Raw genomic sequence first — 14,364 nt, 5'->3', positions numbered from 1 at the left:
CCATGCCCCTGTGACAACAAGCTTGGCCCCCCTAAATGTGGAGTGTGAAATAATTTTTACAAAACTGTTTTTTTGCTATCGTTGTTATCGTTGTATGCGTATTATTTTTTTTATTATTCTATCTTTGAGGATTTGCTTGTTCACGTGACAATTCGCATCAAATTCGCGGGAATCGCGGCAGAATAACGTCTGTCTCCTGCACGCGAGAGAGGAGAGAAGGAGAAAGCTGGTAAATTTCAGTTCAGTTGCAAGTTCATTCTTTATGTGCGTATCGGGTGTGCGATGTGTATTGTCTATTATGATATTGTAATCAATGTTTTAACTGTATACGAGGCACTATGAGCTGAAGTCGCATTTGTCTATCGTCCTTTCACTGCTGTTTGCGGTTCATAGGTAGGCTATGTCCCCAAATTAGTTTATGTCTTATATTTATATCATATTATGTTATTATATCAGATCAGCAAGAGTGCCGTTTTCCCGTGCACAATTGCAACTGTGATACTGATGTTATACAACAGTTAAATTAACAATAAGTGAACATTGGGAGTTACTTTTTAGACACAATATTGTCAATATTGTTTGTTTTCCCTTTATTTCGCCGACTAGAATTTCAAAATGAAACCGTAGCAGAGTCTCAATGCAACAGACAGCGATGATTTCTTGACTGAAATCCGTGTTTTGAAGGAATCACTTGCTCCTTTCCCGAATGAATCAGCCGTTTGAACAATGAATGAATCCCTCAACTCACTTATTAAAACAGCGACTTGCCGCCGCCTACTGGCGGTTTTAGTTTCATATTTAAAGTACCCTTTAATTAGAACATTACAATTAGAAATCATTTCATATTTAAATATTGATTTGAAAAAAATCTCATAGCTTTATTTATGCAATTATAAATGGAGTGTAAATATATTAATGCCACTTCTGTGTCACCTCTAGACTGCACTGCAAAGATGGATTTTGATTAAATTATTTCATTTGACTGGTAACAGTGGTACTGTATAATTATTGTATAATTAAGTATTATTGTATAAATAAGTATAATTACTGTATAATTTGAATGTTAGTATTTGACTTAAAAGGTGATTCATAACTCTAAATAAGTTTAGAGAGAATGTCCATATATAGGTGAAAATGCCCCTGGAAATCAATTTAATGTGGCAAATTAAATTAATAAAAAATTAATTAAAAAATTGATTTCGGTCCCTGCTGTTAACTGACCACTGCATAGAATATTAAAAAATATGAATATCTTTGTGAGTCTGCTGTCAACAACAGGCCTAAACCAGACATGTCACCAGCACAAAAACACAATCAGTAAAATATCATCTAATTATCAACAAAACATTGAAAATATTGAGATATATTTTTGTCAATATTGCACACCCCTAAAATACGGTATGAATTTTGATTTCTTCAGGTCTTAAAAAGCCTTAAATTTGACTTTAAAAAGCGTGCAGGAACCCTGCGGTTAGTATTTACCTAGCAAGTCAGTTATTTTCAGTAAATGAATTAATACGCTTCTTGGTCCCCATTGCTTTTGCTCTATAGTTCTCACCAAAATGAAGAGAAAGAAGGACATCATGTCAATTACAGTTACTGTGACTAATACTGAATATGTAATGCAAATGTAAAAATATAATGGAAATGCAAATGCATTGTTTAATGATTATAAACATGGTATTTTGCCTGTTAATGCCTGCAGTGCAGTGCAGAAAATGATATGACAACAATAAGGTCTAAATGTAACTGGCCCCTCTAACAGTACAACTGGCCCCAGCTTGCCCCCCCAGTTGAAATGGTCTAGAACCGCCACTGCCTATTTATAAATGAACGGCGCATTTTAAAATCTTCCCGGTATAATGACATTTGTTAAGACATCTTTAAACTTACAATCCTCATGATACCTTTTGTCAACTTTACATCAAGTAAATCCACTTCAAAAGCTAATTACTCCTGGACAGCAATCCCATAGAGATATACGAGCGACCGCAAAAACGGAAGTTCAAAGACAATATTCCAATAAGCCTGTTGGTCAAATGAACCTGATTATGCCCTCGGTCGCTTGTGTAAATAAATAAATTAAATATGTGGCAGCCGTTGTGTGCAGTAAACTTTCTTTTAACAAGCCTATTGTACTGATGTGATGACCAGTTATAGTTTTGGTGCTAGTAGAGCCTATTTAGAGGTGCGGATTAATTCAGGTTGGACTGTGTATAGACATATACAGTATTTTATTATGTGTATTATGAGGTGGTCCGCGAAAATTCTTGATTACAAATAGTGGTCCACACACAAAAAGTTTGAAAACCCCTGAACTAATTAACCTTATAGTAACCATCTCTATTAGATTTCCTGTAATTTAGCTCCTCTTCAAGTACCTCACCAGATTTTTTTTTCAAAAACAAAAGACTACAGGAAATTCCTAACCACGCCCACACAGAGCACTTTTGCATGCCAGCTATTGTTGTTAGTTTGTTCTGAATATGTCTCAAAATGGTAATTTAGTGTAGCTGATTTGGTATGTCTTGTTATTGCTACTTAAATTCCTTATTTATGAGGTAGTTTGTAGATTCAATGTGCTTTAATTTTGTTGCTGGCAACGTCGTCCAAATCCAAGGGGTGAAATTCAGTTAAAGGTGCTCTAAGCGATGTCACGCATTTTTTAGGCCAAAACATTTTTTGTCACACACAGCAAACATCTCCTCACTATCCGCTAGCTGCCTGTCCCCTGAACACACTGTAAAAAAACACGGTCTCTGCAGACACCCCAGGCTCCACAAACGGCAACAAAAGCAAACCGGGCTAACCCGCACCACGGAACATAACAAACTGTTCCAGCCAATAACCGATAAGAAGGGTTTGGGGGTGCGGTTTGGGGGGTTAGTGCGGGGATGAGGAGGAGGGAGGGTCTAGCTAGAGGTGATGTCACCCGACATCGCTTAGAGCACCATTAAAATGGTTGTCTCCATGTTTGTTGTATAAGACTGCCACCTAGAGGTCATACTAAATAGTACTCATTACTACAATAATACACAAGTTGCTCCTGCTCAGTGTTTAATTGTAAGTCAGTGGTTCTCAACCTTTTTGACTGCAAGGCGCCCAATTGTCCAAGATAATATTTGAAGGGCAAGTTCATATATTTCCTCTTGTACTTCAGCTGTAATGATGACAAAGCTACTTTTTTTCTCTACATAAACTTTGACTATGAGTTGATTAAAATCAAATAAGATTCACATTTAGTGATTCCTGAAGTTTCAAGAACTGAATTTTTTTCAGGATCCATGCTGTTTTAGACCACAAAGTTTTCCAGTTGTTCATGATTACAGAATAAGGATTTTTAAAATACTTTTTGTTTGCAATAAAGACAATCATTTTTTTTATAGATTATGTGACTTTAATTTAACTGTGAATTAAAAATAGGCCTACACATAGATTTCTTTTGAAGTAGAGTTAATATATCGTTACTAGTGCATTCAAATCGATTAATAACATCTAAAAAAAAAATATATATATATATATATATATATATATATATATACACATATATATATATATATATATATATATATATATATATATATATATATATATTATACACATATACACACATATGTACACACATAATCGTTTATTACTATATATATATATATATATATATATATATGCATAGAGTGGCGTAACGTTTTTTGTTTTAAGTGGAAAACGACAGGCCGTTCAATTATTAGAAAAACAACAGAGGTGGTAATGCTAACAACACTTAGCTGTTATAAATTACCAAGGGTGCGTCTGAAAACGTATATAGGCAAGCTGACTTGTTGCCTAGGTACCTCATGAAATAGAGAGAGAGCTTTGGTGAAAACTTTTAGTGAATATTTAATGACTACAATAGTAATTTCTCGCTAGAAATGACATCATAAGTGGAAAACGTTTATCAAAAATTTAGTTACACAGTAACTGACGACCACCCGCAACTTTCAGATGCCATCTTTATTTTTCTAGCTCTACTGTCACACAGAATGGAAAGCACAGGATTGTGGGATATATCAAAGGCAGCGAAGGATACATCTACGCTGCCTTCAAAAATCATTCAGGTGAAGGTATCTCAGGAGACAGGAAGTGAAACTAACACTGCATTCGTCCTCCGAAGGCATTCTTTTTCAGTTTTCGGACGCAGCCCACTGCTTCTTGCATGGGGTTTGTTGCTGTATTTGAATCCGTGGAGGAAAGAACAAAAGAGAGCACAAAAATATTGTTTTTAAAGACACTCTGTTGTTGTTTCTTATTTATTTACCAACTTGTGCCATATTTGACTGATAAAACCATAGTTATTCAACGTTTTAAACATAGGCCTGTCTGGTCTAGTCATTTTAGGTGACTGAATAAAGAGAAATGAAGAAGCAGAATCTGTTGGCTGAGAGCAGTGACCTCTGTTGCTCAGAAAACGTTACTGCAGTTCTCTTTCATTGCGAACACAGGAAATAAATTATGCGAATAATAAAAATAATCAAGTATTACAACAGTAATTAGTATTAGTTATTAGTATTAATAGTTATTTAATCCTAACTTCAATTTAAATAAACTTCCTTTTAGGCCTATCACAGCCACTTTAACATGCAGGAGGAAATATAATAAAATTGAATCCTTTCCGTGGGTCTAGTCTTTGCATCGGTTTCTTTGAGTTTTAATTCAGGTCTCTGATGGAGTAGAATTGGTGTAGATGTCACAACAAAACTAGGGTCCTAGAAATGCGGTCCTGAAACTGCAGTCTCAGACTCTTGCAGGAAGGATATAGTATTGATTTTCAGAACCAAATGCATGATTGACAACAAGAGCATTTAACCTTTTTATTTAACCTATTTTATTGATACATAGCAGCATAACATTTACAGAAAAATAGCTGCAAGAGTAAAAGTGCCCCGACAAAAGCAAAATGCTTCTATATGATTTATTTTTATGTAGCCTAAAGTGTCACAATTATGTCAGAAGTAATATGTTATCATCGCATACAACAGAAACTTCCAAATCAGACAACAAAATTCAGCAAACTGACACATAAAAGTATATTGCCATAAGACTGACATAATACTGACATTCGTTATGGCACATTAGGAATTATCATTTGCATATCATTTGCACATTATGCATTAATAAGCAGCAGAACCGTAACAAAGAATAAAGAAGTCCAACTGAATATGCACTCAGTCTAACTGCATATTAAAATTTAAAAAGAAGCATATATTAAATAAAATAATTGTTTGTTTTTTGTGAATAATATTGCTTATTCTTGATCTAGTCAATTTAAAGGTGCAGTAAGCAATTTCTGAGAAATGCTGTTGAAAGTGGATCAGACCTAGCAGCTCAGCACACTTGTAGCCAATCAGCGGTAGTGGGCGTGTCCACTCATAATGGGGGAGGAGAAAGAGTGAGCCAATCAGCAGTAAGGAGCAGGTGTCCACTCATGATGGCAGAGAAGAGTGAGCCAATCAGCAGCAGGGGGTGTGTCCAGTCGCTGCTTGTATTTACTCATCTTCGCTTTACTTTTTACAAAGCTTTATTTTGCTTCGCTTCAGCTGTGATAAAGAGACATCAACTCTTGCAATGCATGTTTGTGCATTTAGGGCGTGAAGCTATGAAGGTAGGGACGTGTTTGTTTGGGTTGATTTCAAAATATCATCAGTGTTCAACATTAATTCTCAGAAATTGCTTACTGCGCCTTTAAAGTGAAACATACAACATAGCCTACGTATCCAACGTAGAACAAATTTTAAAGGGGTGTCCTTTCATGACCAGTCAAAATAGGCAATGGCCGGGAAATTATCTGCTTTTAAATCAGAAGGCACGAGTAATTGCTGTATATTTACCACGTCATGCAACCAATTAAAAAATTAATTGGTTTTAGTCAATTTAGAGGCACATTGTTTGGTATTCATTTATTGACTGGGATGAGTAGGAATGTGTCAGAATATAAATAAATGAAAGAAATGTGATATGCAAAGCCTCCCTTGCAATATTAAACTGGCTTTTATTATATTTTAAAGAAAAACAATTACACACTTGTGTTCGTATTACATTTTGTTGAATTAATTTTAATTTATAAATATTTACTTTTAAATGATAAATGTTATTGCACCCAAAACAGATTATTAGTTTGCTAAATTGAACTATACATAATTCATAATTGGTCCCAAGAATCATACAAAATAGAATTTTTAGGGGCAATGTTTGTTTTTATGGCTTGTATTTCCCAAAAGATTGATGAAATCATTATAGGAAGTCAGTTATATTTAAATAAAAATCCAGCTGAGTTGAGAACCATGATCATTTTGCAATAGCGAAAGTACAGGAATGTATGACCGAATCGCTGTGCATTATAATAATGATTCTCAACAAAGTCTCTGTAGCCTAAACATGATGTTACAAAAGTATGACACACACACACACACACACACACACACACACACACACACACACACACACACACACACACACACACACACAGATTTTTAGATTTTTAAAAGATCTTGACATAAAAGACACAAAAGCTAAATTTGTTACAATTATGCATTCTAACTGAAATCTAATAGGCATTGATTCCAATTGTGAAAATTCTTGAGACACAAAAATGAATACTTTCTAAGCAGAGGTATGGTGAAAAAGTAAATATTTACATAAATATTGATTATGGAAAAATATAACAATTAGTACTGTACAGAGATGAAGACTTTTTTCAAGTTCCCGTTCACAGTTCTCTCCCATGCAGAGATATAAAAAAGCACCCTTCAAGCAAAACTCAAAAAAAAAGGAAAAAAAGATGATCAAATCGTCTCTATTAAAAAGTATGCTCTGAGCAAATAAAATAGTCAAAAAATTTGACATTTAATACCAAACATAGCAGGCTCAAATGAGCCATTTCTGTGACATTACAGAGAACAGCTCCCTCATAATGTATATATTTTCACTCTCATGCTAACAACAAAACAATCTGCCAACTATTGTCACATCAGCCTAAAATTAAGCACACAAACTAGTTTGGCAGCTTTACATTATGTCTGACACTAGAACACATACATGAGCTTGATATTACCCGAAATATATAGCTCATAATGTTTCTCTACATACATTCAAAACAAACCCACTTCATAACCGAATACACAAACATTGAACCAACTGAGCCACAAAACTGACCAATTTTCGATAAAGTAGATAAAATATTGGTTTTGACATGCCGACGGCTATAACATTTTTAGGATTTAATTAGAAGTGATTGATAAAAACTATTTCTACTACAAAAGATAAAAGGTTGCTTCCCCAGCATTAATAGCGTTTGTATTTACTGTATATATTTAGAGAACTTGCCGATAATACTGGTTGTACACTCCCTTCTAATTTGCCCAAAAAAGAAAAAAAAAGCTATCAGCCCTGTTCCAGCGTACCAGACACTGGTAAACTAAATAAAATAACCTACCACAATGACACAAAATTATTTGAGCATCAAGTGTGAATATTTTAGAATCATTATAAGAATAAATTTAATAATGACAAACTTTTAGAGGTATTATCAGAAAATATATCACACATACACATGTATATAGGACACTCAGACATGCAAAACATAGACACCAATCTAAATATGATGACAAGAAATGACTTGTGTAAACCAAAATCAAAAATAAATATCAGAAGCTTTGTTTTTTTAGATTACTGATGACTACTTGTTTGATTTTTAACCGGGAATGTGCATTTCTAATTGCAAGTAATATATGGATTTGTCTAAAAAACACAGAGATGAAAGACAGTAGAATTATGTATTCAGTAAACATGGTTGGTTTGAGATAGAAAGCTTGATGAAATGTCAATGAGTCAGGAATAACTAACCACACTGAAAACATACATAAAGTGCTAGAAGGAAAATGCCAAAACACATTTGTTTTCTCACTTATATTCTAAGTGAATGTACATAATATGTATATTCTACACAATTTATTTTCCCATTTGACTAAAAAGATTTTTCCAAAAGAAAAATAGCTTATACTCAAGTGTGTCAGACAAAAAGGTATTAATGACTGTTTACAAAAAATAAAAAATGTCACTGCAGACTGCTTCTATCAGGCATTCTTGATTATTCGTTTAGTTTACAGCTAAAAATAGACATCTCATGTGTCCTGATCTTCTCAAAATGCTCTCCCCGTCACTGTAAAAATAAAGAGATACTCAAGGCACCCTTTTAGTTCCTTAGACTGCCACACCAACGAAACCCTTTTGAGACTCTCTAGGTTTCCAGGTGCCTCAAATATGCTATTGTGTACTCTAGGAACTTCAATAACTGCCTTAAAGCCTTTATTTATGATGGGGTTGCTGCAGAACCAACAACTGTCTTTATAACAGGAACATATGGGTTGCATTGTGTAAGATCCATGGAAAACTGCCCGTCTTTAAGGATGCCTTGAGGTTCTCCAGAGGGTTCTGCCATTGTGCCTAAGAATTGCAGGTCAGAATGTGTATACCATGGTTTTAGTTGTGATTCTTCAAGAGATTTTGCCAAATCTTTCAACAGACTCAGTGTCAATGTGTAGAATGAAATAAATGTTAATGGCCTACTCTTGCTATAAGGGGTATGATCAAAGTATCTCCAATCCAATATTTTTGCAACATCCAAAATAAAGGATACCAAAATATCCAATATGTGTGCAAGAAATATCAACAATCATTTATGGAATGGAGATATTGGGCAGCTTATCCTTGAAGGCCCTAGTAGGAGTGGGAGATGTTATTGCCTTGTTCCTGAAGGCTCACCAGAAGATCGTCAATCTTCTCCATGTTCTGAGAGGTTGTCAAGGTGCTCGGCACATTTCCAGGGTCTGGCATAGACTGCCCAAGTAAAGACTGGATTTGCCCCTCACTCTCTTGCTGTCTCTGTCCAGACTGACTGATGGCAATGATCTGATCAGATAGTGTAGATCCTGGGCTGTTCATTAGCTGACGGCACTCTGCAGGAAAGAAATCATTAGAATGAGTTACAACTTTGAATTATGAGACAAACTCTCAAAGTCTAAAGGATGTTTAAGAACACTGCCTAACCATTCTGGATCTCAAAAAGGAAGAGGTCGGGCTGCTGATTCCGGTTGGGCTGGTTGAGGTTTCCACCCATTGTAGTCTGAAAGAGTTGACCAGGCTGTTGTACTGGAGAGGAAGTGCTGGTTTGAATTCCAGTTACATCAGTCTGTGGTACAAAAAGGGTTTCTTGAGAAGCCATCCCCCCTTGCATGTTGGACTGGGCCATGAAGAGGTTTACAGACTGTGAAGGGCCTGTACCAGAACTTGGTGCCAGCTGCATTGGTTGCTGGTCTTGGAAAATTGGCTTATTCGAGGACGGGTTGACCACCATAGTAGTCTGATCCTGAAATGTCATGGGTTTAGACGACTCCTGCTGCCTGACTGTAACCATGCCGGCCTGAGAGAAGGGAAGGGAAGTGTTCTGTGGTTCGGGAGAAGCTAGGCTGCTGTTGTTCATCGATCCAATCTGAACTTGTCCACCGAATAACAGATTTGAAGTTTGCTCTTGTGTTACTGGAGAATTTAAGGACCCAAGGAGTAGACCAGCCTGCTGTTGCTGACCAGGGGAGAGTTTGCTTGGTGATTGGGACATACTCTGGAACATGGAGCCAGGTTGGGCATGCTGTGGTGACTGCTGCTGCTCCATCGGAGTGCCTTGCTGAATGGGGGACAGTTGGGTTGGAATCTGAAATACAGATGGGGCCTCAAGAGTCCCCTGCATAGAAGTGATGAAAGCCAGTTGCTGTGGCTGGCTGGCATTAACGGTAAGTTGACCTGGTACAGCATTCTGGGAAAGAAACATACTGGTTGCAGAGGGCTGAGCTTCTACAGACATGTTGGACCCGCTGAGAACATTGAGATTGCTTTGGAAAAGGGAAGCTTGGACCTGATCCTGGTTGGGTGAGGTCTTCTGTGTGTGGAAAAGAGCCTCCTGTGGGCTTTGGGTTTCAGTCATGGCCGTCGGATTGTGAAAAAGGGAAGTTGAGGAATGACTGGGTTGCTGCTGAAGAAAGCCAGTTGCTTGTTGAAACAAGGTTGCTTGCTGCTGCTGCTGCTGCTGTTGTTGTGATTGGGTTTGCTGGAAAAGGGAATTTCCATTCTGCACCATTCCCTGAGAAGAGCTCTGTTGCTCCGAACTACAATGAATCTGAACCTGGGGCTGAAAAAGCTGATGTTGTAGGTTCTCCAGAGTTTGCTGCTGCTGGTGTTGCTGCTGCTGCAGCTGGATTTGCTGTTCTTGTTGCTGGATGTGGTGCTGCTGTTGCTGAATTTGCTGCTGTTGTTGTTGGATTTGCTGCTGCTGTTGTTGGATTTGCTGCTGCTGCTGTTGAAGTTGCTGTTGTCTTTGCTTTGACATTGAATTCTCATTCTGGAGTTGGATGTTGCAGAATCCCTTTGCTTGCAGCTGCCGCACAGCCTGCTCTAGTTGTGCCACCTCATCTGGAGGTAGAAGGGAGAGCTGTTGCTGCGGGTTGTCATCTATCTGGGACAGCCCCACCACTGATCCGCCAGTGTTGCCTGATCTCTCCTGTCCAAGACTGTCTCTGTGTTCCAAGAGGAATGGCTGAACTCCTTGCTGGAGAAGAGATTTATTAGGCGCGTGGAAAGAGCCGCTGGATGCAAGATTATGTTCCTGGATGGTGCTGAATGGTTCCTTGTTAGAAAAGACAGAATTCGGAGATTGATCCTGTTCTCTTGTTTGGTGTGCCAGCGGACTGGAAAATTTGCAGTTATTGGTGGAGATCTCAGTACTCATGTCTAAGGCTTGCTGGGCTGAATTGATGACTTCAGAGGTCTGTTGGGTTCCAAACAGGATAAACATAGGCATTAATCAAATTATACGGAAATGATTGATGGTGATTTATTGTGGTGATTTCTGTCTCATGAATACACACCTTGAAGGCCGAGGGATTACTAGAGACCTCCATTGGTGTGGCCTCTTCTCGTTTAACAAGAGGCAAAACCGGCGTCATCAAGGCAGTATCGATTACTGTATGAAACAACAGACAGAAGGCCAGTTACTCTTCCATTTCAGGAAAAACCCTGGCACTCATAGCGCAACATCACGTTATGCTAATAGTCACATACAGTGGTTAAAGTGGGATTTGGTAGGTGGGGGAACAGTCATATTTTGTGTAGGTGCTACAGGGAAAAATGACTCACCGTGGGACAACATATTGAGTATCATGGTATAGCAATACTTTTTAGGACAAGAGTGTCACTGTGGCACCATGTATCACAATACTTATTTACTTGATATTTGAATGGTATTATTTCAGTACATCAACACTGATATGATGGCGATACTATGCTAAAATTGCTGAACACTGGGACACAAATTGAGCCCTGGCACTGTAGCCACACCAGCCCACGTTCAGCATTCAGCATTGCCAATAGGAACCTTCTACAAGCTTTGGAATTTGAAAAGTAATTGTAAGTAATACAAATTATAGGTTACATTTAACACAGTTAGTGGAATTGGCAGACGTTCCCTTAGGCATCATACGTTGTGGAAACGCGTCAAAGCATTCTCATGTATAAATATGCAGCATTAATGTACGTAGGTGATTTTGAACAATATTTAATGTCGATAATGGTAACATAATGTTAAAACTAATCCTGTTCTTGATATCTTTGTAAGACTGCCGATCATATAGAACAGTGGCAAGGGAAAACAAATGTCCGGCGAAATATAGAACCTAAAACTAACTTTACCTCGCTCAACCACCGTGAGTGCATTTCACGCATTTGTAATCGCTCGCGTTCAGCGGGGAGGAGGGGAGGTTGGTCTGTCAGTCGGGCCATCTCGGGACCAGCGAGATTCGTTGAGATTAATTAATCTATTTATTTATTAATTTATCTGAGGTGCCGGAACGCAGTTCCGGATCATTCCGGCCCACTTTAATCCCTGGTCACATAGATGTTTGCTCACCTTTTATTTGTCCAAAACAACAAGGTGTCACTGGAGGCAATACTTCCTTTTTCACAGAGGAATCAACAGCTGAAAAAATGTATACAAAATTAGTGATTTTACTAATTGGTAAACCGTTCTAGCGCACACCAACAGTACACATTTTCAAACTGTTCCTATTCAAATACAACTGATTCAACTCATCAGCTCGAATACCCCTTTTCCACCAAGGCAGAGCTGGTGGTGGTTCGGAGCCAGAGCCTAGTTTCAAATCGGTTCTTTGTTTTTCGACCACCAAAGCACCAGCTCAGAACCAGTAAAAGTGGTTCTTAAGTAGCACCAAATCATTGCTGGTCTAGAAGTAAGAACCGCTTACGTCAGCGGCTGGGGGCGGGGTTACCGTGACCAACAAGACGAACAGAAACTTGTGACCGCCATTTTTTAAATAGCAGCTTATCGTGCTAATAGCAGCTCGATTGTAATCTCTGTTAATGCAAGTTACGGCGAGCTGCACGAACGTGCTGGATTCGCCGTGTTTGGACACCGATGTAGGTTTGCATAGCCATGAGCATAAAAAGTAACGCAACGACCGCCATTGTTGATGGAAGGCTTGTTCGAGATGCATCGGAGCGGCATGGACTGATCGGAGCTGCGGGAGTGTTTGGAGAGCATACGACTCCTTTTGCTTTTGGATCGCTCTCGCAGTGCTTCGATGTCTTGCGCCGATCGGTCTGAGAGAAGCCGAACCATCTCGAACAAGCCTGGTGTGTTTGTGTTTGGCGCTGCCGCGCTAGCGTTGCTGGGCAACATGAGATGACGTAAGATCTGGCTCTGCGATGGCTCTCTAGCCTGTGGAAAGGCAAACGGGTTCTTTGAAAGCTCATCAGTCGAACCAACTCCGAACCGGCACTAGCTCTGACTCTGAACCAGCACTTGGTTCTTGTTGGTGGAAAAGGGGTAATAGAGACTCCAAGACCTAATATGGATGGGTCAGATAAGGGAGACGTCCATAATGTGTTCTGTTGGTGTGCCTCCAGGAACGGGGTTGGGTAACGGGGGTGGAGATTAAACTGACCTGGCTCTGGAGTGTACGTAAATGGTTGAACATCATGGGATCGTCCGGCATTTGTAACAACATAGATACCAACAGACACAGGAGATGTGATAGCTGGATTCTGATATGGAGGAACTTTGACAATAATGTGATTCTAAAAGGGGAGAAGGTTAAAGATTAAAAGATCACATCTTTTTTAATCACAACATAATGGTGGTGTCATATATATAAGAAGACTTCAAAGAAGTGTTGGAAGACTATCAGACTATTTTATATATTTCACTCAAATCACCTGAAATAAAATGGGATGTCTGACCATGCATTTTGTTGCAATTTCAACACTAGCCAGATTTATTTACTCCTCAAAGCCATTTTTGGCTACATTTGTGTAAATTATGGTCCCTTTGCATTAGAAAATATAGTTTGTTGTGGCAGCACATACAGTATTAAAAAAACATTGACATCACTTCTGACATTTCAGGACAAGTCACTGTAAAAACAGATCTATTTAAACCACTAGCTCAAAAAGAACTAAAAACGTTATTGCGTACTGTTTGTGTATTTAGGTCATCAATCTGCCATTCTTTCCATATTCATGTCAGGCAAAAATTGGGGACACTGATGTCTGTGACCTGTACAAAGCTGCCTCTATTTTTGCAGTGCTTGATCATCCCACCCAGTCAAATAATAGACACAACAGATGCTATGGCTTACCTGATGGAAAAACTCCATGTCAATGTCAGCCTCTGCCTTCCAGGACTTGTAATCTGCTACAATCAAACAGGCAGAGGTTAAACAGTGCAAGTGTTATGCAGGAAAAGCTGCACAGAAAAGACTATGACACCTTGAACATGTAAGGATACCTGAAGCATTCTCCTGAAATATGACCTTGGTTCCTTTGAGAAAGTTTTTTCCGATAATAAAGACTTCATTTCCCCCTTTAACAGAACAACTGTGTAAACTCTTCTTGAGAATCTCAGGTACTCCTGCAGGCTGGGCTATAAAAACAGAACCAATCGGATAAAGAGGGAAAAAGTTCATTAGGATACACAGCCAGGTAACAATATTTCTGTGCAGCAGACCATGACTAAAAATGTAGTTTCTGCACATCTGACATGACATGTGGGTCAACAAATCCATACAGCAAAATCAGCCTGTGACTAGCGGGAAAACCTGCATACTTTTACTTTGTATCCACACAAGGAAACCAGGAAGGGACACAGATTATATGCTGGTAATGCATAACCAGAAGTGCATTTACCTAAGTAGGCAAGGGGGTACATTTGCTTCTTAAGAGTAAAATTATAAGTGAATTACATCTTTTCAACACTGCAAAAAAAAA

The 14,364-nt window shown here is 38.4% G+C and overlaps 1 protein-coding gene across 5 annotated transcripts in view; it reads right to left on the bottom strand.

The window, feature by feature from the left end:
* Positions 1-4,833: 4,833 nt before the first annotated feature.
* Positions 4,834-14,364, bottom strand: part of nfat5b (nuclear factor of activated T cells 5b) — a 53,719-nt gene continuing 44,188 nt past the window's right edge. For 4 of the 5 annotated variants that reach the window (XM_077201811.1, XM_077201815.1, XM_077201816.1 and 1 more), the window contains 7 exons: positions 13,886-14,020; positions 13,737-13,792; positions 13,044-13,176; positions 11,990-12,058; positions 10,953-11,047; positions 9,082-10,852; positions 4,834-8,990 (listed from right to left, as the gene is read on the bottom strand). In XM_077201811.1, the coding sequence (XP_077057926.1) occupies positions 8,752-8,990; positions 9,082-10,852; positions 10,953-11,047; positions 11,990-12,058; positions 13,044-13,176; positions 13,737-13,792; positions 13,886-14,020 (2,498 nt within the window). In that variant the 3' untranslated portion in view covers positions 4,834-8,751. The remainder of the gene's footprint in view (positions 8,991-9,081; positions 10,853-10,952; positions 11,048-11,989; positions 12,059-13,043; positions 13,177-13,736; positions 13,793-13,885; positions 14,021-14,364) is intronic. The other variant, XM_077201814.1, reaches the window with a different exon arrangement.

This window comes from Siphateles boraxobius, unplaced genomic scaffold (assembly GCF_051911475.1).
Source record: "Siphateles boraxobius isolate OS27281-9 unplaced genomic scaffold, OSU_SipBor_1 48, whole genome shotgun sequence".
Taxonomy (NCBI): Eukaryota; Metazoa; Chordata; class Actinopteri; order Cypriniformes; family Leuciscidae; genus Siphateles; species Siphateles boraxobius.
This window is presented reverse-complemented; position numbering and strand designations above follow the sequence as displayed.